The sequence below is a fragment of the Prionailurus bengalensis genome, chromosome A3 (genome assembly GCF_016509475.1).
Source record: "Prionailurus bengalensis isolate Pbe53 chromosome A3, Fcat_Pben_1.1_paternal_pri, whole genome shotgun sequence".
Classification (NCBI taxonomy): Eukaryota; Metazoa; Chordata; class Mammalia; order Carnivora; family Felidae; genus Prionailurus; species Prionailurus bengalensis.
Window position 1 is genome coordinate 18,689,901 of NC_057354.1, and position 24,888 is coordinate 18,714,788.

A 24,888-nucleotide genomic window follows, 5' to 3' on the forward strand; every position below is an offset into this window, starting at 1 on the left:
CCAGTATGGGGGCTAAACTGTGCTCTGGGAGCTTGGCCTCTCATGTCTGGTCTGTACAAGTGGGGCCTCCGCCTTGGCACCAGTCCCCTGAATAGGCGGTCCCACCAGAGCAGTGGGGGTGGTTTCACTTGGCATGTGGGACATGAACCAGCAGCAAGTGCATACGTGAAGAAAACCTGAGGTTTCTTTCCACAGAGGTATTGATGTTTGTGTAAATATATTTTTTCTTAACTGTCTTGTAAACTCTTTTCTTGGTTCCCATAATTTTAAAAGTTGTTTCTTTCAATGTTTATTTATTTTTGGGACAGAGAGAGACAGAGCATGAACGGGGGAGGGGCAGAGAGAGAGGGAGACACAGAATCGGAAACAGGCTCCAGGCTCTGAGCCATCAGCCCAGAGCCCGACGCGGGGCTCGAACTCACGGACCGTGAGATCGTGACCTGGCTGAAGTCGGACGCTTAACCGACTGCGCCACCCAGGCGCCCCTAAAAGTTGTTTCTTAATGGGCTTACAAGAGAAACAGTCACATCATAAATAATAATTCTGTATCTTTCTGTCAAGTTTGTACATCTCATACTTTTCTCCCATATTCTCTGGAATGTCCAGAGCAGCTCTTGATGGATGACATCCTTGTCTTTTTCCCGACTTAATAGGGTGGCCTTGGACATTTCACCATAAGATTTGACTTGGTTTCAGATAGATATCTATAAGTGATGATAACTACTTTAACCAGATAAAGTATCTTAGTTCCACTTTTGACTTTGCAAATTAAGGAACATACAGAACTTAGAAAGTTCAGGGGGTAGCAGAAAATATATGAGGTATTAAATAATATTAAGTATCTGGGGATATTTGTCCTAAAGAAGAGAAAACATAGGATGATTTCATTATCCTCACAAAGAGGTAGGACCTATGCTGGCAAACTGAAGCTTCCAGATCAACTCTGAGAAAATGGTCTAAGCTCTGGGCATGTCACTGGATGTCCCTATATATACTTTCACTGGTGACCATGGTATAGAAGCAAGAACAAACAAAAGCACTGCTCTCTTGAATCTGAAGGAGCTCCCTTCCTCCTGTGACATCCCTCCAGTGCCCTCTACTGGCCAAGCTTAATGTCATGTTATCTGTCAAGGAGAAATATTTCAAGAGCCCTGTGTGTTATCACAGAGCAGGTACTGAAGGGTGAATTTGGAGTTGAGAGGCAATAAATTAATAACTAGCACCAAAGCCGGATACAAGAGTATGCACTATATAATTCCACTTTTATCAGATACAGAAGCAGGGAAACGAATCTATACCGTTAGAAGTCAAGATAGTAGTTACCCTTGGAGAAAAGTAGTAGTGACCAGAAAAGAGCATGGACAAGCCTTTCATTGTGCTAATAATGTTTTTTGGATGTGGATGCTGGTTACATGGGTGTGTTTGTGCAGATTAGTACTTTTTTTTTTTTTAGTGTGTATTATATACTTTGATAGAAGTTAAAATGTGTATAGTTTAATTCCAAAAGTAAAAGCTTAAATACAAGATCCTGTCTAGAATAGAGGAAATACAAAATAATACTGGGTAACTCACCCTTTTCTTATTTTTAAAAACTTGCTTGAGGGTTGTACGTCTTAAAATTGAAAAATCTGTCACTGTTCATTCAGCAGAAGTATTTGTTGCCAGACTACCTTTCTTTTCATTTGGGATCAAATTGTTAATGCTGAGGCTGCCGATAGAGCAACTTCCACTTCCTCTTGTTGCCATTCTTCTTACTGATTCTTTGAACAGCAGCTTCTTAGTTTTTTTATGGTGTTTCAGATGCAGTGTAAATAAAATACCACCGTTCTCCTCTGTAAACATTCTCTTTGCTTTAACCTCTGTCATGATGCGCCCTTCTTCTTGTCGCTGCTGACAAATCACCAGATCCTTCTTTCCTGGCTGAGAGATTGGGAGGCCCACAATGGTAACTTCCACATGGGGTGAATAATGATAGCTGTAGATGGTTGGTTCAGGAATTGGTGGTAGGACAGACTCAGCACGTGGCTTTTAAAACCTCTAAACAAAAGCAGCTTAGTACTGTGGTTTGTTCAGGAGTAGTAACTGGGCACAGAATGGAAGGAATCCACCAGGTTAAGAGCTGAACCTGGATCTAGGAGGTAGATAGGGAATCTGGACAGGAGGTACATTCCCAGAAAGCAAAGGGTGCTAAGAAACTCTGCAATACACTGTGGATAGAATTTAGGGTGAATTTTAAAGTGGGGCTAGTTGTTTAAAGCCCAGTTGTTATTAAATTAAAGTGAATGACAGTAATAGACTTGGAATTACCTACTTTTGTGTGCAGAGCTTGAGATCTCCACATTGATAGGATATGAGGTTGTTTTCATGCTTTGAATGGCTGGTAGTACCCTTATCTAATGAGGCTTTGCCTAAGGCAAGAGTTACCACAAACATGTAACACAGAAGGCTGAGAACCTAGAGGGATTCCCTTGCAAAAATTGTTCCCTTGTATTTTTTGACCCTAAGTCATTTGAAGGTGAAGGGAATAAAATAGTGTATGGTGAAACTAGCCTTTCATTTATAAATTCAGGCATGTACTTACAGGTATTCACTGTATCATAGGCCCTGTTCTAGGCATTGAGGACTCAAAGGTGAATCTGATGCAGTCCCTAGGCCCTCTGGGTTATTATTTTGTATTCGTCTCTTTGAGGGCCGCCTTTATCATACTGGTCTGTGACCTACAGCTTTGTCACCAACTCCTTTAGTATTCTCTTCAGCCTTTCAGATCTTATACTTGGATTTCATATCCAGGCAAATGAGTTTCCTGACTTTACTTACTTCATTTTATTACTAGTCTGGGCTCATACTGTCTCACTGATAAAGGGCTTCATTTGCAAATTTAGCATTTTAAAGAAAGGGTACCCATGGATGACCGAAGGTAGGAATCTCATTCTGCACATATACTCCAGAGTAACAGTTTGGAAATTTTCTGTCCTCCAAACTGGTCATCTGTATGTAGAACAATCTGCAGTCACATCACTACAGCTGGTTCTTAGTGCTGATGATGGAAGGGGGCATTGGAATGGGAAGTACAAACATAATATAATATCAGCACGGGATCTTGGGTATTAAGAAGTTTATATTTCAAAATGGTTGTCTTTTGATCTGGAAATCGATACCGTTTGCCAAGTAAACTAAGGCCTTTCTCTGCGGCTTTCTTGCTCATTGTGGTATGATTCTGACATCTCTCAGACCAGTCCTCCTAAAACAGTGCCACTGAGTTGTACTTCCAGGAAAGCCATGATTTAGGTGTGAGAAGTCATTGTAGTTGTTTTAACAATATGTTGTTTGCTAATATGTTACTTTGAAATAGATGGCTCCATCTATACCAATTTGTAATTAGGTGAACTACACACAGTGTAGATGGTGTTAACAGATTTTAGTCAGTTGGCTTCGACTTGCCTAAGGTGGTTTCTTGACTCTTCTGCTTACTGCTTGCAGTTTCTGCTCTCAGTGTGGTCCCACCAGCTTTGGAGAGCCAGAACATTTTGTTGTCAAGGGATTCCTGATGCCAGCCGCCCACCGCGCCATTCGGCCAGGGTTGTCTGTGCTTGCTCTTGCAAGAACTTTTTACACGGGGCTCGTTCACACAACACCTTGCTTTCCGTGGCCCTCCCCCCTCCCCTTGCAGCCTGGTTCTGCATTTATCCCAGCCCTCTCTTCCTTTTAGATTTTGGGGAAGGAGGAGTTGAGAGGGGGAGAGGATTGGAGAATGGTTTCATCTTTTAAAAATTCATAGCTTAAAAAATCCTTTTCAATTCCTTTTAAATGCTTAGACCTAAGGGAAGTGCAGGAGGTGCCAGAGTTGAACAGCTTTTAGGGACTTTAATGGCTGTGGACTCCATCAGGGACAGCCTCCTCCTGGGTTTGCAGCTGGCCATTTTGTGAGGGGTGTGCAGATTAGGTTTCAGGATTTCACCTTAAAGGTGGAACATAAAGGAAATGTGTGTCAGATTCAGAAACCAGCTTTTGTCTTGTCTTTACACAACAGAAAAAAAACTCTTTGGAAACATGTTGACACTTTATTTATTTTACTTTAACACAGCAGAGTTGTAGAAGTAGGGGGAAAGCCCATCTTTTTAGTTTTAGGAATTCTGAAAATGTAGGTGATTGGATGTTTTTAGATTATAGCTTGGTTTGCACTTGGGCTGGCTCTTTTGTTTCCTGTAGAATAAAGAGTGCTGAGCCTGGATGATCATAAATATGTGATTTTCTTTTATTATTTATCCCAAAGTACAAACTCTGCTGAGGATTGTCTGTATTATAATTCTGTTAATGTGTTTACTTTGTTTCCCCCGCTGTCTTGGATAGAGCTATCAGATAGACTTTATTCCTTACTATAAATTACTCCAAAACAAATTTACGTAGCACTTCAGAATTCAGATAGAAGGCATTATGAAAGTAGATAAAGAATTTAAACAGAATTACTTGCAGTTATCTATCCCTGAAGATTTTATCTATGTTTATCATATGAATTACTTCATGAACTATTTTGCCCTTGTATGTAATGTTATCTGAAGGGTCCATCCATCTTCTCTAAAAATGTGCTTTAACAAGTCTTCTTGAAAGACAGTTTGATCAAGCTGTTTTAATTGCTTCCTCTTCACCCTGTGGATGGATCAAAGTCATCCTATGCTGTTGCCTGCTTACCTCCCCGCCCCTCCCCTTCATGGACTTTCCTTTTTTCCTTTTCTAGACTATTGTAATTTATCTGTGGAATATCTGTCTAACCTCTGCCTACTCTCTGAGTACCCCAAATAGAACATCTCCAAATCCCGACCTCTCACTTATGCTATTTTCATTTGCCTTTCATTTGCTCAAGGCAGCTCATTGTAGTGCTGAGAGCTGAATTGGAACCCAGAAAATCCAATTCTTGTACTTTGGAATAATTGTGAGCCTTTGAGTCATCAGACTCCTCTGACCCTTAGTTTCCTGTCTTAAGATAAAAGGATTGCATTGCCTGAGCTTTAAATTCCTTCCCCAGTCCTTCAAACTTATGTCCAAAATAGAACTCCATTTCCTCTCCCAAATGGTGGTTTTTGTCCCTGTTCTGCAAATGAAGAAACTGAGACCCAGGGAGATTGAATCAGTTGTACAAATCATACAACCCTTGTGTTCAGAATTTAGATATCTGCACTCCCTGGTCTCCAGGTGTTCCTGTTCCTCCAAAACAGGCATTAGAGTGTAACGAGTCGAAAGGTCTTGTGTTACTTGGTGAGGCCTCTTGAGAATGAAATTGGTGTGTCATTTGTTAAATCCTCAGTCTTCCCCCAAAGGTTATAGCTTGAATTTTCAGGGCTCTGAACCTTGAGTGGGCTCTGCTGTCACGAGATTGGTTTCTTCAGTCCTGTGTTCACAGGTGTGATCATTCCTGATCCGGATCAGTTGACATGAAGGCATAGGGTCTAATGATAAACAAAAAAGTACCGTCAGGTTTTCCTTTGCAGTGTGATATTTGATACAGCTCTGGTAGTGCCTGGCTGCTTGCTGCTACTACTGCCCTTAATGGTGATTCTTATCAACCAAGTGGATTTTTATCACCAGATTAGGAGTTAAATGCTTTTCTCTGATTGAAGAGAGCATTTTGAGATAAGTTAATGATTCATAGACAACAACACAGGTTTTAAAGTGATGTACTTATTATCTGTAGGAGAAAAAATTACACAAAACAGTTTTTTAGCACAATATAGTTAGCTGTGAGTCCAATATTAATTTAATAAATAATGATGATAATAAGTATATTGGGAAGGTAACACTTCCATCTTCCATAACAGGAGGTTACCTGTTTTTATAAATAAAGTTTTATTGGAACACAGCCAGACCCATTCATTTGCATATTGTCTGTGACTATTTTTGTGCTGTAATGACAGAATTGAATTGTTGCAACAGAGATCATGTGGCTTGAGAGCCTAAAATATTTATTATTGGCCTTTTATAAAAATATTTGCCACCTCCTGTTTCACAGGAAGAGCCAATAGAATAATGTTTAAAATTGGAAGAAAAAAATCTAATAGAGGTATTAGCATTTTTTACAGAAATATAATGGAAAGCAGAAGGAATAGCTTAAGATCAAATGATCACCTCTGGGAAGAGTGAATCAGGGATGGGGATGAGTGGAGTCAGGGGAATACTATTTTTTTTTTTTTTTTAGATTTTTAAGTAATCTCTACACCCAGCATACATGTTGTACCAACTAGAGCCAGTCAGATGTTCTAGGAATGCTACTTTTTCTGTTAAGCTTTAGGTTATTGAATTCTTGAGCTAAGTACTTGTATTACTTTGAAAAAAGTGTGAATGAAGAATACTGAAAATTTTGGTTGGACTAGGAGAACAGAAAAAACAGGAAAGGAAAAAGATGGAGCCCACCAATTCAGATGAAGAAGACAGGAGCTCAAAGCCTTTTCTGAGCTTTCCCATTTATTCACTCACTCATTCTGTAGATAATCATTCAGAAGTCAAATATCAACCTTGATACGGCAGAACAGAGTTCCTTCCCAGAGGACACTTAGGCAGTTAATAGCCGATGGCACTGCAGACATGGAAAACGGGAAAAGATGATATCATGGTGATATGGCTACTATAATTTAGTGCTTTTCACAAGATGCTTTCAGGGTTTAGGGAAGTTAGGTTAGACATCCCAGAGAACATGACACCAGAGCTGAGTTCTATAGGATGAGACTGGAGAGGAAGGGCAGTGGAAGGATTTTCCAGATAGGGGCATAGCCTGAACAAAGATCTCAGCAAACAGTGCTGGTTTCAGAACCTGCCAGTGTTCAGTATACTTGGATGAGTGGGAGAAAGTAATGTCAGAGCTGGTAGGAGACAAGCCAGGGGCCAGCTTGCCTATGCAAGGCCCTGTGCTTTGAAGAATTTGTATTTTTTTCCTGAGGACACTACAGAGATAGGATCTGATTTTCTTTATGTTTTAGGAAAATGTACTCTTGGTACAATGAGGGGATGGAATGAGAGTAGGGGGCATGAAGAATAAAGGTACTTAAAAGGCTATTTGAAGTACAGAAATGATTTCAAGTACAAAGATAAAGTGGACTGGAGAAGAACCAAGGGATTCGGGAATTTTGAAGGAATTAGGGGAAAGGGCAGGAGTTAAGGATGACCGAATCCAGGGCTGGGTGGCACGTTGTGGGACATTAGCCTCTGATGGTGGGGGACATAGGAACAGGTGCGTATGTGTGTAAAAGTAGTATAGAGTTTGATTTTGAAGGAGTTGTGGGTTTTTTGTGCAATCTGTGGAACACCTATTTGGAACTGGCCAGCACGAGATTGGCAGTGTTCGCTTGGAGGTCAGGAGGAGGGCTTGGGTTTGGAAATGGACAATGGTCATGGTGTAGAGAGATGAAGTCTGGGAACTGAGTAGAGACCTCAGTAAGCCCTGGGGGTAGTAACAGTGTTGAATCCTGGGGACACTGACAGTCAATAAATAGGACTTCCAGTAGGAGAGGCCTAGGGAAGAAGCTGAGCTTTGGAAGCTTGCAATCGGAGGGAAATCAGCTGAGCACGCCCTCCAAGAAACCAGTGAGAATAGGATTTTAAGAGGAGGAAGTGGTTCATGGCTTAAAATGCTGCGAGGAAGTTATAATAGAGGTTAAAAATGTCCATTGGATTTGGCTCCTAGGGAGTCATTGCTAAGAGCAACTGTAGGGAAGTAATATGGGAAGAAGAGAAAATACAGGTTTGTGGGGGATTCGTTAGTGTAGTCACTATTTTAGGATTGGGTTGAACCTGTTTCTTTGTTGAGGAGAAAAGAACTGTAGAAAGAGAAAGGTTTAGTGATAGGAGCAGAAAGGATTCTTCCATTCAGAAAATGTTCATGAAGAGCACCTGTTGTGAGCCTGGTGCTGTTCCAGACTCAGGGTACAGCATGAATGAAACAGAGCTCACACTTGTGTGCATACATGCACATGTCTCACAGGTAGTATGTTTGTAATCAAGCAGACATACTATAATGTCAAGTAGTAACAAGTGCCAGAAAGAAAACTAAAGTAAGATAGGAGGATAGAGAGTGGGGACAGGAGTAGGGGTATGTTTTCTATGGGGTAGTTAGGGAGGGCATCAATGACCAGGTAACATTTGAGGAGACCCCTGAACGAAATGAAGAAAGACTAACTGCAAAGTAACCCAGGGTCTGAGGTGGCTGAGAAGTGGGAGAGGATGGATCCCAAGCATTGATGGAAGAGTTAGTTGTCGAGAGAGCCGTCTTCCTCTGATGCTGGAGGGAAGCGCATAAGGACAAGCAACATCAGTGGCTGCCACATGGCTAATGTTCACCGTGTGACAGACACTAGAGATTCTCATCCCTTTGAATTCTCCTGAAATCCTCTGAGGTAAGTATTGTCACCATTTTACAGGTGATGAAACCAAACTGGAAGAGGTTTTACCTGGCTAATTGTTATTAGAGCCTGCATTTTCACTGCTTTTTGGCCCTTCACACTCTGCTGTTGTTCTCCTGTAGGTTGCTCCAAGCCTAGCGACAGACATAGATAAATTTGTGCAGTTTATGGAGGGTGCGAGAGTGGGGAAGTGAGAAATGGAGGGCTGTCTTGCCCATGGGACCCGACCCTCCGTGGTCCAGAATGTAAGGAATCTTGGGAAGAGGTGTTACGACAGGTGTGTGAGGAAGGTGGCATTCCCCAAGACCTCTCTGCCTTTTTCATTAACTCTCCTCGAGCGAGTATTCCCCATGTTCTGTTCCTCTCCTGTCCTTTCTAAAATCCCCACACTGTAATAGTGTGGGATTGCCTTATTTGTGCCTGTGGTTGTCAAAGTGGTTCTTCGGAATCATTCTCGAGGTTGACGCAGGACTCGGACCCATGAACCGTGAGATCATGACCTGAGCTGAAGTCGGATGCTTAACCGACTGAGCCACCCAGGCGCCCCAAAATAAGTCAATGTTCTTTTACCGTCCTGGTCACTATACTCTGGCTTCTCAACTATGTTTCAGAACACAGAACAAATTATGACAACAACAAAAGTCTGTCAAGGTATGTTCTTTATTTGAGCCCAAAGGATCTAGTCACAACTTTTGAGTGATGGCAACATAGCAACAGAAGCAGTAAAACCATGTCTAGTATTGTGGAGAAGTACATGTGTTAGGGTCTATCTGGTTATCCATTCCTGCAACATAAAATTTCGCCTTAGGAAAATACTGTTTAGTTTCGTATTTTTTAAACGTGTGCCATAAAAGGTAAAAAAGTAGAGGTAACTTGAGGGAGTGCTTTGTAAATTGATAGATACTATTTGGAGAAATAAAAGTCAATAAATGCTTATTGGACCCCTGCGTGGTTGACGATGTCTGCCATTTTGTGGGGTGGCAGCAGCCTGGTGTGCGGCAATCCATTAGGGTGCTAGAAATAATTTCATGAAGTTTGTCAAAGCTTGCTTTTAGTGAACTAGAGCAGTTATTCTTATAGTAACATCATTCCCACTCGCTTGGATCTCACACACACATCCTTTCTGTCTTTCATAGGATGGGGTGGGGTTATCTATGCAGCATGAATATCACATGCAGCATGAATATTGGCAGTGGGGAGATTTGGTTTTACCACCTCTTTTCCTACAAGCTTTCACTTTGCTGGGTAATCAAATTCAAGCCATACTTCCCTAGACTTTCCTGCTTGTGCTCATCTGCCTTCTCTGATGTTCTCAGGTCCTATGATGATGCCGGCCCATGGGGTGGTGGGCCTGTGAACTTTATGGCCCTCTCCAGTGCCCAGGCTCCGCTGTGATAGATGTGTTCACACTTCCTACCTCCTCCTTGAGCTTCCTCTATGGCCCAGGTTTATTTTCTACAGGCTTATTTCTTGGGATGTATTCCTTAAAGTGGAATCGGCAGATAAAAGGACTCAACAGTTTATAGACTTAGTGGCACATTGCCTGAGTGCTCTTCAGAAAGTTTGAAGCAATTAGGCAAGTGCCATTAGCAATGATAAGTTGGACCTGTTTTCCACCATGTTCCTGGCAGTGCTGTGGCCTTGCTTCTGTAAGCATGCCAGTTTATGGTATTTAATCGGAAATTGTGTTTTTTGTGATGGCTCTACTGCATTATACTTATTTTTTAGATATTAAAAAATAAATTTTATCATCATTGGTGGGGTTTTCTGTGTTATTTAAATGATCTTCATTTTGTTGGGTAGAATTTTGAGTATGTGTCCGGTTATTGATACTATCCTTTTTTTTACTAGCTGGAATTTGTTTTTCCGACTTCTCTCTTCATTTCAGAACGTGTAGCCACTTGCAATGGCTCAGAAGGTTGGTTTTCTAGGGCCTGATAGTTTGAAGTTGACAGATAAAGGAGATAAACTTGTACTAACATAATTTACTTAGAATTGGCATTATTCTGTTGAAGATTAGGGGTAAAATTATTTTAACTGTCCCAATTTTGAGCGCTCACTATTTCTCTGGAGTTTACGATGTTCTTTTCCTTTCTTTTCTTTTATTATTTTATTTTATTTATCTTTTAATTCACACCCAAGTTAGCATATAGTGCAACAATGATTTCAGGAGTAGATTCCTTAATGCCCCTTACCCATTTAGCCCATCCCCCCAACCCCTCTGCAACCCTCTGTTCTCTGTATTTAAGAGTCTCTTCTATTTTGTCCCCCTCTCTGTTATTATATTATTTTTGCTTCCCTTCCCTTATGTTCATCTGTTTTGTATCTTAAATTCCTCATATGAGTGAAGTCCTATGATATTTGTCTTTCTCTGACTAATTTCGCTTAGCATAATACCCTCTAGTTCCAGCCACATAATTACAAATGGCAAGATTTCATTCTTTATGATTGCCGAGTAATACTCCATTGTATATGTATACCACACCTCTTTATCCATTCGTCCATCAAAGGACATTTGGGCTCTTTCCATACTTTGACTATTGTCAGTAGGGCTGCTATAAACATTGGGGTGCATGTGCCCCTTCAAAACAGCACACTTGTAGTACCTAGTAGTGCAATTGCTGGGTCATAGGGTAGTTCTATTTTTAATTCTTTGAGGAACCTCCATACTGTTTTCCAGAGTGGCTGCACCAGTTTGCATTCCCACCAGCAGTGCAAAAGAGATCCTCTTTCTCCGCATCGTCATCAACATCTGTTGTTGTCTGAGTTGTTCATGTTAGCCATTCTGACAGTGTGAGGTGGTATCTCATTGTGGTTTTGATTTGTATTTCCCTGATGATGAGTGACGTTGAGCATTTTTTCATGTGTCAGTTGGCCATCTGGATGTCTTCTTTGGAGAAGTGTCTCTTCATGTCTTTTGCCCATTTCTTCACTGGATTATTTGTTTTTTTGGGTGTTGAGTTTGATAAGTTCTTTGTAGATTTTGGATACTAACCCTTTATCTGATATGTCATTTGCAAATATCTTCTCCCATTCTGTCGGTCGCCTTTTAGTTTTGCTGATTGTTTCCTTTGCTATGCAGAGGCTTTTTATCTTGATGAGGTCCCAGTAGTTCATTTTTGCTTTTGTTTCCCTTGCCTCTGGAGACATGTTGAGTAAGAAGTTGCTGTGGCCGAGGTGAAAGAGGTTTTTGCCTGCTTCTCCTCTAGGGTTTTGATGGCTTCCTGTCTTACATTGAGGTCTTTCATCCATTTTGACTTTTTTGTGTGTGTATGGTGTAAGAAAGTGGTCCAGGTTCATTCTCCTGCATGTCGCTGTCCAGTTTTCCCAGCACCACTTGCTGAAGAGACTGTCTTTATTCCATTGGATATTCTTTCCTGCTTTGTCAAAGATTAGTTGGCCATACGTTTGTGGGTCCATTTCTGGGTTCTCTATTCTGTTCCATTGATCAGAGTGTCTGTTCTTGTGCCAGTATCATACTGTCTTGATGATTGCAGCTTTGTAATACAGCTTCCAGTCCAGGATTGTGATGCCTCCAGCTCTGGTTTTCTTTTTCAAGATTGTGTTGACTATTTGGGGTCTTTTCTGGTTCCACACAAATTTTAGGATTGTTTGTTCTAGCTCTGTGAAGAATGTGTTATTTTGATATGGGTTGTGGAGTTTACGGTTTTCTTGAAGTGAATACTTGTTCCATCATCATTTACTAACTTGACCTTCCCTTTTCTTGATTTTGCCAATTCTTTCTGCCCTCCTTCTTTTTCCCCTGATTCTGCCCACTTTGCAGCTTGTTAGCAACTTAGATGCTATGCTCATGAGCTTTTTATAGTTCTTCTTACAGAAAACCCCTCTGACTCTTGGAGGAAAAAAACCTAAGTGGACAGACACACACATCACATTCATCTGGATATAAGAAATAATTATGAACATAAGGATAATTATGTGCCTCTGGAATTGTTTCCTGAGGGAGCAGTGTTCTCTAGCTCTGTGAGATATCCAGGAAATCAAAGTACAAAGTAAACATGAGGCGGTGTCTACATCCGGGCTAGAACTGGAAGCTGAGATTCTAGGATCCCTCCCTTGTTTGTATATGAGGAAGGTGAGCGCTTTAGACTTGGGCCAGTCTACCTTTTAGTGATTCAGGCAGCCCCAAATTTCGGGTTTCTTCAGGTTCTTTCTGGTTCCCACAATGCCCCAATGCACTTCTCCACCTCCAGAGCCAAATTGCTGGGCTCTTATTGCTGTGGTGCTCAAAAGTCACTTATGAGAAAAAGTTCAGTGGGCACACTCAGTGGAGATGGGGGCTTAAATCTGGGTACAGTAGAATCAGTCATTTAAAATCATACTAAATGTTGGAATGAAACTTATTTTGTCAAGTAATGTATGCACACGGTTTAAAATGTCAAAGTGTATGGGGGGCATGTGATGAAATGCAAGAGTGACCTATCCTGTCTCACACCAGCTTCCCTCTCAGTCCTTCAGGAGAACTACTTTTAACTCTTTTAGCTCTCTCTCTTACTGTGTATATTTTAATTTTTTGATTTATCAGTAGTAGATATGATTTATTGATTTCCTTCCAGAAGAAATGAGGATAGTTTATTTTTACCCCCTCTCCTCCAATCCTCTTGGTATATTTTATGCCATTATGCCTCATAACATTATTTTATGTCTCTCTTTTAGCTTCTTTTGTAATTTCATATGCTAGCATCTTTTATAACTTATTTTGTCTACAAAGATAGTGTCTTTTTGACTCCACCCATCTGAAGCAATAAATCAGGTAGACTTAGGACCATACTCTGGGGGCTGGCTGTTGACTGTTACAAGATTGTGAATATTCTGTAGAAGGAAACTCTCTTCTGTATTTTCCTCATGTGTCACAGTTAATCCTGAGATCACCTTAAATGTTTTATTTTGGGGGCGCCTGGGTGGCTCAGTCGGTTGGGCCTCCGACTTCGGCTCAGGTCATGATCTCACGGTCCATGAGTTCAAGCCCCGCGTCGGGCTCTGTGCTGACAGCTCAGAGCCTGGAGCCTGTTTCAGATTCTGTGTCTCCCTCCCTCTCTGACCCTCCCCTGTTCATGCTGTCTCTCCCTGTCTCAAAAATAAATAAACGTTAAAAAAAAAAATGTTTTATTTTGGGTTTTACCATAATCTTTGGCTTTTTTATGTTTTACAGAAATAAGTAACTTCCTTCAATAGATGATAATGAAAATACAAAAGAAAGAGAAGCAGGTAAGTAATCACATATTTTTTTTAATTAAAAATTTTTTTTATTTGAGAGAGAGAGAGAGAGAGAGAGAGAGAGAGTGAGAGAGCACAAATGGGGGAGAGGGTTAGCTAGAGAGGGAGAGAGAGAGAGAATCTCAGGCAGGCCCCACACTCAGCATGGAGCTGGACTTGGGGCTTGGACTCATGAACTGTGAGATCATGACCTCAGCTGAAATCAAGAGTCAGATGCTTAACTGACTGAGCCACCCGGGCACCCCTGTGATCAATTCTTTATAGTTTTTATGTATTCATCATTTTATTTGTTTGGTTAATCTAAAATCTATAAAATTTGTACTCATAATGATGTGTAGAAATTTCCTCCTAGACAAAGTAATAAACTAATTGGAAGGAAGTAAACATCAGCTATTGGGCATTTGGTTTCTCGAAGGGGAGGAGAATTGATAAAAACGTTTATGACCCTGTGTGACCCACCCTGCCAAGATCTTTTCCTTAGTTGGTGCTTCTGTGTTCCAGGTGGTTCCATATTCAAAGGAACCCAGAGACTCCAACCAATGTGGTTCAGGGAGGTGAGAGGGGGGACCTCCCTCCATCTCTTGGAAACATGCTACCTCTGATGGGCTATTTTGCTTTTACAGAATTGGAAGATAGCCTGGTAACTGGGAGTATCTGAACCCCTGCCCTTCACAGAGACGGTGTGAAGAGGTTGGGTGGGATCAGCCACTTTGCTCTCTGCTGCTAGAGAGCACTGACTAGTTAGATACAGGGTGACCTAGGGATATGGTTACAAGGATTATTCTCTGTTCTCTCCCAGTGGATAGGTCCTTGTGAAACCAAACCAAAACAAATTGTTTTAGGAAATAATTGACTCATTTGCTGCCAATTCTTAACAGGAAAAGCAGTGACTAAACGCTATCCACACACTGATTTCTTTGTATCCCGGCTCTGTAGCGCCATCAGCTGGTAGACAAACACTATAGAGAATGCAGCGCCTTCTGTGAGGAATTTATCCTACTGGTAGACTCAGACAGGTGTCAGATGGGTGAACAAAGGTTTTTGCTGCTGCTTTGTTTATAGAAGCAAAAATGGAAAGGAACCTGCATGTCCATCAGAAAGGGGACTATTTAAATCATAGCACATCCATCTAGTAGAATATTAAAACCTCTGTTAAAAAGAACACATTAGTGAAGAGAACCCCAAGCCTTCAAAACTATTATCATTTATGATACACGGGCAGGTTTATATTTCTTAAAACATTCTGCATATTTAATGTTTTAAACATCCTTTAAGGTAAGCTTTTATTCAGTAAAAACACTTTGTGGTTTTTTTGTTTTTTTTGTTTTGTTTTGTTTTTGAGAGACAGAGCATGAGTGGGGGAGGGGCAGAGAGAGAGGGAGACACAGAATCTGAAGCAGGCTCCAGGTTCCGAGCTGTCAGCACAGAGCCCGACACAAGGCTTGAACCCACGAACCGTGAGATCATGACCTGAGCTGAAGTCGGATGCTTATCCTACTGAGCCACCCAGGCACCTTTCAGTAAAAATACTCTTTACCGAAATTATACCAACATGAATTCAGGTTTCTTTCTCTTGAGATTTTACTGGTTCATATTAAGACCTTAATGTGTCAGCCAGCTATTATGCAGCTTAGGTTAGATGAGTTTTCACTTAGTAGTGTTGATCAACGGGGTGGAATTCATACTTAAAAGTTGGTATTAGCTGTGATAGGGGAGCAAGTGAATTAAGTGGAGCCACTTCCAGGAGGAATCGATCCTGCTTCTCTCAGGTGCAGGTGATAGGCCATGCTGGTGACTAAACTGTGACTAAACTGGTTGCAGAGCACGAAAATAGAAAATTCCCTTCGTGCCAAAGCAATCCATAGGTACCAGCATTGAGCATGTGCATAGAGACAGAGGGGAGGCCCGTGTTCTAGAATGAACTTGGGCTTTGATTCTGGTAGATAGAATTGAAACTAGCTACCACTTTGCTGTGTAACTTTGGACAAGTTCACACCTTTTTTCTATCATTTGAGTGGGAGCAATCATATGTGCCTCACAAGGTATTGAATTAAATGGGATAACTCATCAAGTGTTTGCCATTCAGTATGTCAGTGGCAAGGAAATCGTCCAGTAGAATGAGAAAATTAACCACCAAAGTTTGTCCTTTCCCTTAACCATGTTTTTAAAGTGTTAGAAGTAACAGCAGGGCACCTGGCTGGCTCAATCAGTTAAGCATCTGACTCTTGATTGAAGCTCGGGTCATGATCTTTTGGTTTGTGAGTTCAAGCCCTGCATGTTCCGTGCTGAGAGTGTGGAGCCTCCTTGGGATTCTCTGTCTATCCCCACCCTTCCCCTGCTCATGCATGCATGTGTGCACTCTCTCTCTCAAAATAAATAAACTTATAAAAAAAAAAAGAAGTAACACCAAATAAAATGTCCACTCCTTAAAAACCCTCATTCCTATAAATTCTTTTTTCCTCTTCTCTGGAGGAAAATGACATGTAAATACATTCTGTTCTTGAAAATTACTCATTTCCTTGTCCAAAATTTTATCAAGGTAAATTAAACCGAGATGAAAGATTTTGTAAGTTAATCAAAACTTGGTAATAAATAATCATGCTACTGTTTAACCAGAAAGGACATAGCAAGAGTAGTGTGCCAAGAACAAAGGGTTTAGAGATTGACTGCACTGCCTAAAGAAGTGTTGCAAGAAAAATAGACTTTTATAATAAAACATTTAAGAATGAGTCATCAGAGGCTATAGTCTTTTATCTATAATCAAAAAATAAACTTTTTTTCCTAAGAAATCTATGTATATATTTTAATCCCTAAAAAGACTAAGCAATATTATGCAGAAAAACATCTTGCAAGAGGAATAAAATGTGAATTCTAATCATTGAAAACTTGTAGCACTACTGACGGATAGTGCAGCTAGAAGTACTTGTGTGTGTGTGTGTGTGTGTGTGTGTGTGTGTGTGTGTGTGTTTTAAGTTTATTTATTTATTTTGAGAGAGACAGAGAAAGTGAATGGGTTGGGGAGGGACAGAGAGAGAGGGAGAGAATTGCAAGCAGGCTCTGCACTGTCAGCACAGAGCACGGTGTGGGGCTTGAACCCACAAATCATGAGATCATGACCTGAACCAAAACCAAGAGTTGGATGTTTAATCAAAACTGAGCCACTCAGGCACTCCTAAAAGTACTTCTTTGTAAGGGAACAGATCCATTGCTGATGTGAGCAGTGACAAACCTATGGTAAGGAAATACTCATTTGTATTCATCCCAGCTTCCTTGTGTGGTACTGAGAGAAGTACAAAGTATGATAAATAATTATTTGATATAAGATGCAGGTAAGAGGGTTTGCGGGGGGGGGGGGCACAAATCCAATGTAGAGGAAGGTTTATAAGCATGAACACAATAGGAATAGGTAATACTGTGAATAGGAGTAAAACTTGGAGCTGTGACCAGGAAGTTAACTCAGACTTGCAGTAATTATGAGAGAACCTTCTGTCCACACCCCATGACCTGAGTGCGGAGTACTATTTTGGGTGGTGACCTACGATAAACTAAGATAAAAAGCATGGTGGATTTAGCTGGCCACCAAATTCCCAAAAGTGTTGGTCCTACCTGTTCTTTACTAGGGGGAGGTGAGGATTTGAATCCCGAGGATGGTGCGTGTAACACTAATAAGAGATCAGCAGATAATGACCCACAGTTCAGAGTAGTGAAAGATAAATAGCACAGTTGATCATATGGATGAATAATTCATTTCTTAGACTTTTCAGTGTCACCCTGCAGAGGGTCTTAAGGGCTAATACTAGTCAGACCTTCCATTTGGTTTGAACATGCCTAAAGAGGGAGTGTTAGTAAATTGCTTAGTAGAACCAGGATTTTAAACAGCCTCACCCTGGAGTCATGTTTCAAAAGGACTTAAAATGGACCGTATCCAAATTCTCCCTCTTCCAAAGAAAGCAATCTGAGCCTTGAATCCTTTTCTCTATGTTTTGACATACCTTGACAGACTTTTGTTGTTGTCATAATTTGTTCTGTGTTCTGAAACATAGTTGAGAAGCCAGAGTATAGTGACCAGGACGGTAAAAGAACATTGACTTATTTTGGGGCGCCTGGGTGGCTCAGTCGGTTAAGCATCCGACTTCAGCTCAGGTCATGATCTCACGGTTCATGGGTCCGAGTCCTGCGTCAGGCTCTGTGCTGACAGCTCAGAGCCTGGAGCCTGCTTTGCATTCTGTGTCTTCCTCTCTCTGCCCCTCCCCTGCTCATGCTCTGTCTCTGTCACTCTCTCAAAAATAAATAAATAAATAAAAGAACATTGACTCATTTCATATGAAGTATGATGGATGAAACTACGATTATGTAGCCTAAAGAAGGGAAGGTTTAGGGGCTTCTGGCATGCAACTCTTGATCTTAGGGGTTGTGAGTTTGAGCCCTCCATTGGTGTAGAGATTACTTAAAAATAAAGTCTTTTTTTTTTTAAAGGGAATATTTTTTTTTAATATATGAAATTTATTGTCAAATTGGTTTCCATACAACACCCAGTGCTCATCCTAACAGGTGCCCTCCTCAATACCCATCACCTACCCTCCCCTCCCTCCCACCCCCCATCAGCCCTCAGTTTGTTCTCAGTTTTTAAGGGTCTCTTATGCTTTGGCTCTCTCCCACTCTAACCTCTTTTTTTTTTTTTTCCCTTCCCCTCCCCCATGGGTTCCTGTTAAGTTTCTCAGGATCCACATAAGAGGGAACACATATGGTATCTGTCTTTCTCTGTATGGCTTATTTCACTTAGCATAACATTCTCCAGTTCCATCCACATTGCTACAAAGGGCCATATTTCATTCTTTCTCATTGCCACGTAGTACTCCATTGTGTATATAAACCACAATTTCTTTGTCCATTCATCAGTTGATGGACATTTAGGCTCTTTCCATAATTTGGCTATTGTTGAGAGAGTGCTGCTATAAACATTGGGGTACGAGTGCCCCTATGCATCAGTACTCCTGTATCCCTTGGGTAAATTCCTAGCAGTGCTATTACTGGGTCATAGGGTAGATCTATTTTTAATTTTTTGAGGGACCTCCACACTGTTTTCTAGAGCGGCTGCACCAGTTTGCATTCCCACCAACAGTGCAAGAGGGTTCCCGTTTCTCCACATCCTCTCCAGCATCTATAGTCTCCTGATTTGTTCATTTTGGCCACTCTGACTGGCGTGAGGTGATATCTGAGTGTGGTTTTGATTTGTATTTTAAAAAGGAAGATTTAAAAGCATCCTGTAGAGAAAAGGGATTTAAATGTATCTGTTGCTGAACCTGTGGATGCAAATGGTCACATGGAGAGCATTAACTGGAGGATAGGCCAAGGCACTTATTAAGTATTGTTTCCTCTGTTTATTCCCTGTCAGCATCTAAATTTAATAATCTACCTGCCCCCAGTTTTTGTTACTGCCTGGAATTAACAAGGTTTAGATTGATTTTGCAGATCTGGAGAATTCAGATTTCTAATACTCTTGGAACATCATAAGAGAAAAACCCCCCTGCCCCCCAGTTTTAAATGCGAAAATATGATAATAGAGTTGGGGACTAGAAATGACAGATTCTGGGATTTTGGTGAGAGACAGTTGGCAAACCTGTCCACCACTCTTCAGTCCTTAACTTACCAGCTTCTCCACAGCATGCAATGCCTATAATCATTGTGTCTTCAAGTGCTCTCATCTTCTGGCTTCTGTGACACTCACACTTTCTTTTCCCCACCACATCACTGACCTGATTGCCCCCTCTCACCCTCTCTCTAGGTTCCTCCTCTGGGGACCCTTAAACATCAGTGTTTGTCAGGTTTTGGTCCTGTTCTTTTTCTTTGTCCATTCATTCTTCCTGGGTAGTCTCATTCATTCTTATAAAAATGACTCTTGGAAAGTATACCTGAGAGCCTCCTGGACACCACTCCCTGCATTATCATCAGATGCCTGAAACTGATCTTTCTTCCTCCTGGTGCTGACCAGCTGTAACTGCATGTGGAGCCATGTCAGGGTCAGAATGCCTGCTTTATCACCCAGAGCACAGGACTCCTGGGTGAAGAGAGATGGAATATTCTAAATGGAGGAGGAAACAGGACACACACACACAGTTGGACTTTGTTCCTGGGTCTTGCTCACCCAGCAAAGCCTTGTTTGCCAGATGACTGAGCCCAGCACAATGGCAGTGTAATAAAGGCGAGGATATGTGGGGTTTTCGCCGGTAGTGTATCCCACAGTCAGGTAACCATAGGGAATATTCTTTCAGAAGACAGTGAAGGTGAAAGAGTAAGGCACTCCTCTTTTTTTTTTTTTTTTTTTTTTGCACTCCTCATTTTAATTGGAAAATAGCAATTGCCACTTGAAATGTCTGCACACCAACTCATTCATAATAGTAGCAGTTCTTTGTATTTTCATTTTTATTGTTTGGACTTTAAAAGTCACAAGGTCTCAAATTTAGATAAGCTTTTCTACTCATTTTTATGTTTAGCTAATTTCTTGATATTAAGTAAGTCTGAACATAGAACATTGTCCCCTTCCTACTGGAGAAGATGGAAGAGCTTGAGGCAGGCAACAGCAGCAGCTGGCTGGGCCGTACTCCCTGTCAGGTTCAGGGTGTATGTGGAGGGCGTGCAGGGGGGGCCTTCGGGCTGAGTGCAAAGAGCGCTGTCTTTGTCCAGCACTCAGTCATATGTGGTCACAGTGCCAGCGCCTCCCATATTCTGCCTTTGATTCCTGAATCGTGATAATTTGGAAGAGTGTAAATTGTCTGGCAAAACAGCCTTTCCTGTTCATTATTAAAGTATTTAAAATTTTTCTATTATATACCTGTGAAAATATTTTGGGGCACCTGGGTGGCTCAGTCGGTTGAGTGTCCCACTTCGGATCAGGTCATGATCTCTTGGTTCCTGAGTTCAAGCCCCGTGTCGGGCTCGGAGCCTGGAGCCTGCTTCAGATTCTGTGTCTCCCTGTGTCTCTGCTCCTTCCCCACTCGTGCTTGCTCTCTCTCTCTCTTTCTCTCTCTCAAAAATAAACATAAAAATTTTTTAAAGATATTTTTATTACAAGTATTGTGAAAGTAATATCCTTGTTACTGTTTGTTTAGAAAAATTAAACAACCAAATTTCCACAGCCTTAAATGAATACTATTCACTTTTTGTTGATTTTCTTCCATTCGTTCTTCTATACACAGGAATTTGTTGTTTTCATTTTGTTTACATGCACAATTTTGTAGACTTCTCCTTTGTTTTTCAAATTGAAAACACTCATTTCATCCAGTAATCATATGATTGAGATTTACTGTAAGCCACAAAGATAGTGGGGAATCCACAGTCACTGCCTCATGATGCTTACATTCTAGTTATGGGAGACAGATAGAAACAAAAACTCTCAGGAAAGAAAAAAAGAAGGGAATGTTACCTACAGTCTTGTCACCCAGACATAATGATGGTTAATATCTGATACATATCCTAAATTTATTTTAAAAAACTGGTGTTGATAAATAGCGTTTTTAAAAAATAAACCAGAGAGGGTGCCTGGATGGCTCATTCGGTTGAGAGTCCGACTTTGGCTCAGGTCATGATCTCACGGTTCATGGGTTTGAGCCCCACATAGGCTTTGTGCTGTCAGCAAAGAGTCTGCTTCAAATTCTCTGTCCCCCTCTCTCTCTGCCCCTTCCTGCTTGTGTGCTCTCTCTCTCTCTTAAAAAAAAATTTTTTTTAAACAATAAAAATGGGATTAGATCATAGATTTTTTTTTTTTGCCCACTTTCCAACATGTTGTGGACTTTTTTTTATGTCAACTAAAACTTTGTAATTAATAATATATAATACAATAATGTCACAATGGCTGCATAATACTGTTCCATATAATGGATATGCTATTAATTTAAACATTTTACTAAAGATTGACCAATAGGTTATTTATAGTTTTTTCCTTTATTAAAAATTCTGCATCAGATATTCTGTCTTTGGAGTACCTAAATATTTCCTTAATTTATGTTGTAAAAGAGAAATTTCTCAGTTTAAAAGCATATCCATAATTAAAATTTTAATATTGTTAACACATGCCCCTGCAAAAAAGGCTTTTTAATACTTGATGCAGCTGTCAGCAACATATGAGCGGACCATTTTCGTTATATTCTTATATTGGATTTTTAAAAATTGAGATGTAATTCACATACTGTAAATTCTACTATACTTTTAAATTGTGCAACTCACTGGTTTTTAGTGTAGTCCCAAGATTGTGGAAAGATCACCACTATCTGATGCCAGAACATTTTCATCACCCCCAGAAGAAACCATATGCATGTTAGCAGACACTCCTCATTTCCTCTTCCCCCAGGCCCTAGCAACCACTAATTTACTTCTTGTCTCTGTGGATATGCCTATTCTGGGCATTTCATATAAATGGAATTGTACAATATGTAGTCTTTTGTACCTGGCTTCTTTCACTTAGCATAATGTTTTCAAGGTCTATCCGTGTTGTACCATGGGTGATTTTCTTAATTAAAGTCTATTTTGACTTTCAAGTACTTCAGTGATTCTTGGGGAAATAACCCAGGTTTGTCCTTAAATCTGTTTGGGAACCATTGACCTAGGCCATAATATCTCCATTGGTTCTTAAATCCTTTACAGTTGACCCAAATCTAGTTTATCTGGATTCATATGTTTAAGTGTCTTTTCCAGGAATATCCTAGGTTGCTAATTTTGAATCAGCGAAGTGGGTTTTATTGCTAACGGTGTGGGTTATGAGCTAGCATTGTTGGATGTCTTTTTTTTATCAGTTTTCCTCTCCATTTCATCTTATGTTCTAGGTGCTTATCTCTATTTAGTAAATTGTCAATATAATGTAAATTATTGGTGGTGTCGTGGTCCATCATCTCCAATCCATTCCCTTTGGGGCCATTTTTGAAGTGGTGATTTAATGTCCTTCTTGGTAGAAACCGAAACAATTTATTAAGGCTCTTTGTCTTTTCTCCACTGACCTTGAGACAAATGAAAAATATTTTTTGTCATATTTTTTAAATTCTCAACAGACATATTTTCCAAGCCCCCAACAAGGTGCCTTGAAAAATAAAAATATTCCTGGTGTATTATTGACTTTGGAGATTATAATTTTATATTTTTTTAATACTGATAATCTGTCTTTTGGGATACTTCTAACTTTTTGGAAACATTGGCTTAATTGTGCTGCATTTCTTGGGAATCCCTACTTCCTATAGGATGTCCAGCTCTGCCACTCCCTGGAATATAACCTTTTGACAAGTTGCTTCATCTCTCTGACCCAATTATCTTATCTATAAAATGAGGGGTAGAGTAGATGACTATTTGTGATTCCTCAGAGTGGAATTGCTGCAATGACAGGTATTTGCATGTTTATGTTTCTAAAGAACTACCTGAACTTTTCCCCAACTGGTTGTATAGGTCTTTATATTTAACATTTCTCACCAAGTCTAATCATACTGGTCTGGTGGCCTAGCAATCATTAATGGTTTCTCGGGATGTAGGTCATAAAATGCTCAGTGAAATGAGTGTTAGCTTTTGGGCAGAAGGTCCAGGTCCAAGTTCCTCCACTTACTAGGTATATGTGTGTGAGTACCTCATCTAACATCAGTAATCTTCTCTTTCTTCGTACACAAAATAGGTATCTTTACATTAACCTTTTAGGATTTTTGTAAAGATGGGAGATATCATGGAACATGCTTTGCATAATTCCAGGTAGATCCTTATGATTTGTGTCCCATAAATGTTAGCTGTTGCTATTGTTCTTGACTAATGATTGAGTGTCCAGTTTCTACAACCTATCTCCATCCGCCTCAGCTTTGGAGGGCCCTAGCCTTCAAAAGATAGACCTTGAGATAAGGTTATGAGTTGAAAAGAGTGTCCCACTTTTATCTACAGAGTGTTGCCTTGGTGGAATTAGGACTTTAATGTGTTGTCTCTGAAAGCCTCTTTAATAAACTAACCTGTATCTCTTGCTTTTTTAGTGTGTCCACCCTTGCATGTGAAGCAAATACTTGTGTCCTGAGGGTCAGGTGTCCCTGGCACAGAATTCAGTAACATCCCAGGGACGGCAGTGTACTCTTAAGATCTGAGCTTTAATTAGGTGCCTATTATGCACCTCTGAGGTTCTTGTTGCCTTGTTTTTTCTTTTTCTCTTCTTTTGTTTCCTTTTTATTGTGGTAAAAAAATATATAACCATTTACATGTAAAAAAATTTACCATCTTGAGCACTTTCTTGTATTTGATTTTAAATTCCTTTTAAGTTTGCTTAGCTTCTCCTTTTTCTAAGCCATCCTAAGAACTGAATCAGCAGTGAGGTAGTCAGACTGAATTTTCTTTTCTTTTCTTTTCTTTTCTTTTCTTTTCTTTTCTTTTCTTTTCTTTTCTTTTCTTTCATAGTGAATGCTGCCAGAATGACCAGTTGTTTCTGGATTTAGGCTTGTTTATGAGGCTGGACTTTATTTATGATAAAGATACAAAAAAATTCTTCTTCTCTTTCATCTTTTTCTCCTGAGATTCTCAGTGTTATGTTTGGGAGTATTGGCCTAGGGTAGGGAGCTGGAAGGCACAGAAGGGGGACCATGCAGCTGAATTTTGCACTCCATCACTCCTAGGGTGGGCCAGGAAGTCTGAGCACAGATCGGGTAACCAGAACACTGGAAGGAAGCCACGCCACCTAGGCAAGTGTCTGTGCCCTTCAGCACACGCCAGGCCTCTTGTTAGGGGAGCAGACTATTCACAAAATGATGCTGTTCCTAAGCCATCATGCAAAGACGATTGTCGGCTTCCTGGAAAGCCTGCTTGTCCCTCCCAGGCTCTCCTTGAGTTATTTCTTTGTTCCTGACCCAGCACCCACAGTATTAGATTATTGCCAGCCTTAGCTTGGTTACGAAATGACAGATGTACTGTGATACCAGACCTGAAAGTATGAGATGTGACTTCTACTTCCAAAGGGATGTTTCCTGAAAGTGGTCACCTCGGGGAAGCTGTACCTTTAATGATGCTCAAAAACAGCTTCAGAACTTCCTTTTTTAGGAAGATGCCTTCAGCATCTGTGACACATTCTTTCTTAATGGCATCTATCATAATAAAGCTTTCCCCTGTAGGGGCAGTTGTTTTTTGTAAGTGGCCAAAGGTTATTTGGTGCTGAGTCTGGAGGCTTAGATGATCATGCAGAGGAACAGCACCTTTAGTTAAAAATAAAAGATGTAGTTTTAGAATTTTTAAAAAATTTAAAAAATGTTTTTTATTCATT

The 24,888-nt window shown here is 40.5% G+C and overlaps 1 protein-coding gene across 4 annotated transcripts in view; it reads left to right on the forward strand.

Annotated features, from left to right (window-relative positions):
• CHD6 (chromodomain helicase DNA binding protein 6) overlaps nucleotides 1-24,888 on the forward strand; it is a 204,432-nt gene that overhangs the window by 41,559 nt on the left and 137,985 nt on the right. For 3 of the 4 annotated variants that reach the window (XM_043602363.1, XM_043602366.1, XM_043602365.1), the window contains exon 2: nucleotides 13,561-13,616. The exons of the other annotated variant lie outside the window; for it this stretch is intronic. In XM_043602363.1, coding sequence (XP_043458298.1) covers nucleotides 13,584-13,616 — 33 coding nt within the window. In that variant the 5' untranslated portion in view covers nucleotides 13,561-13,583. The remainder of the gene's footprint in view (nucleotides 1-13,560; nucleotides 13,617-24,888) is intronic. 4 annotated transcript variants of the gene reach the window in all.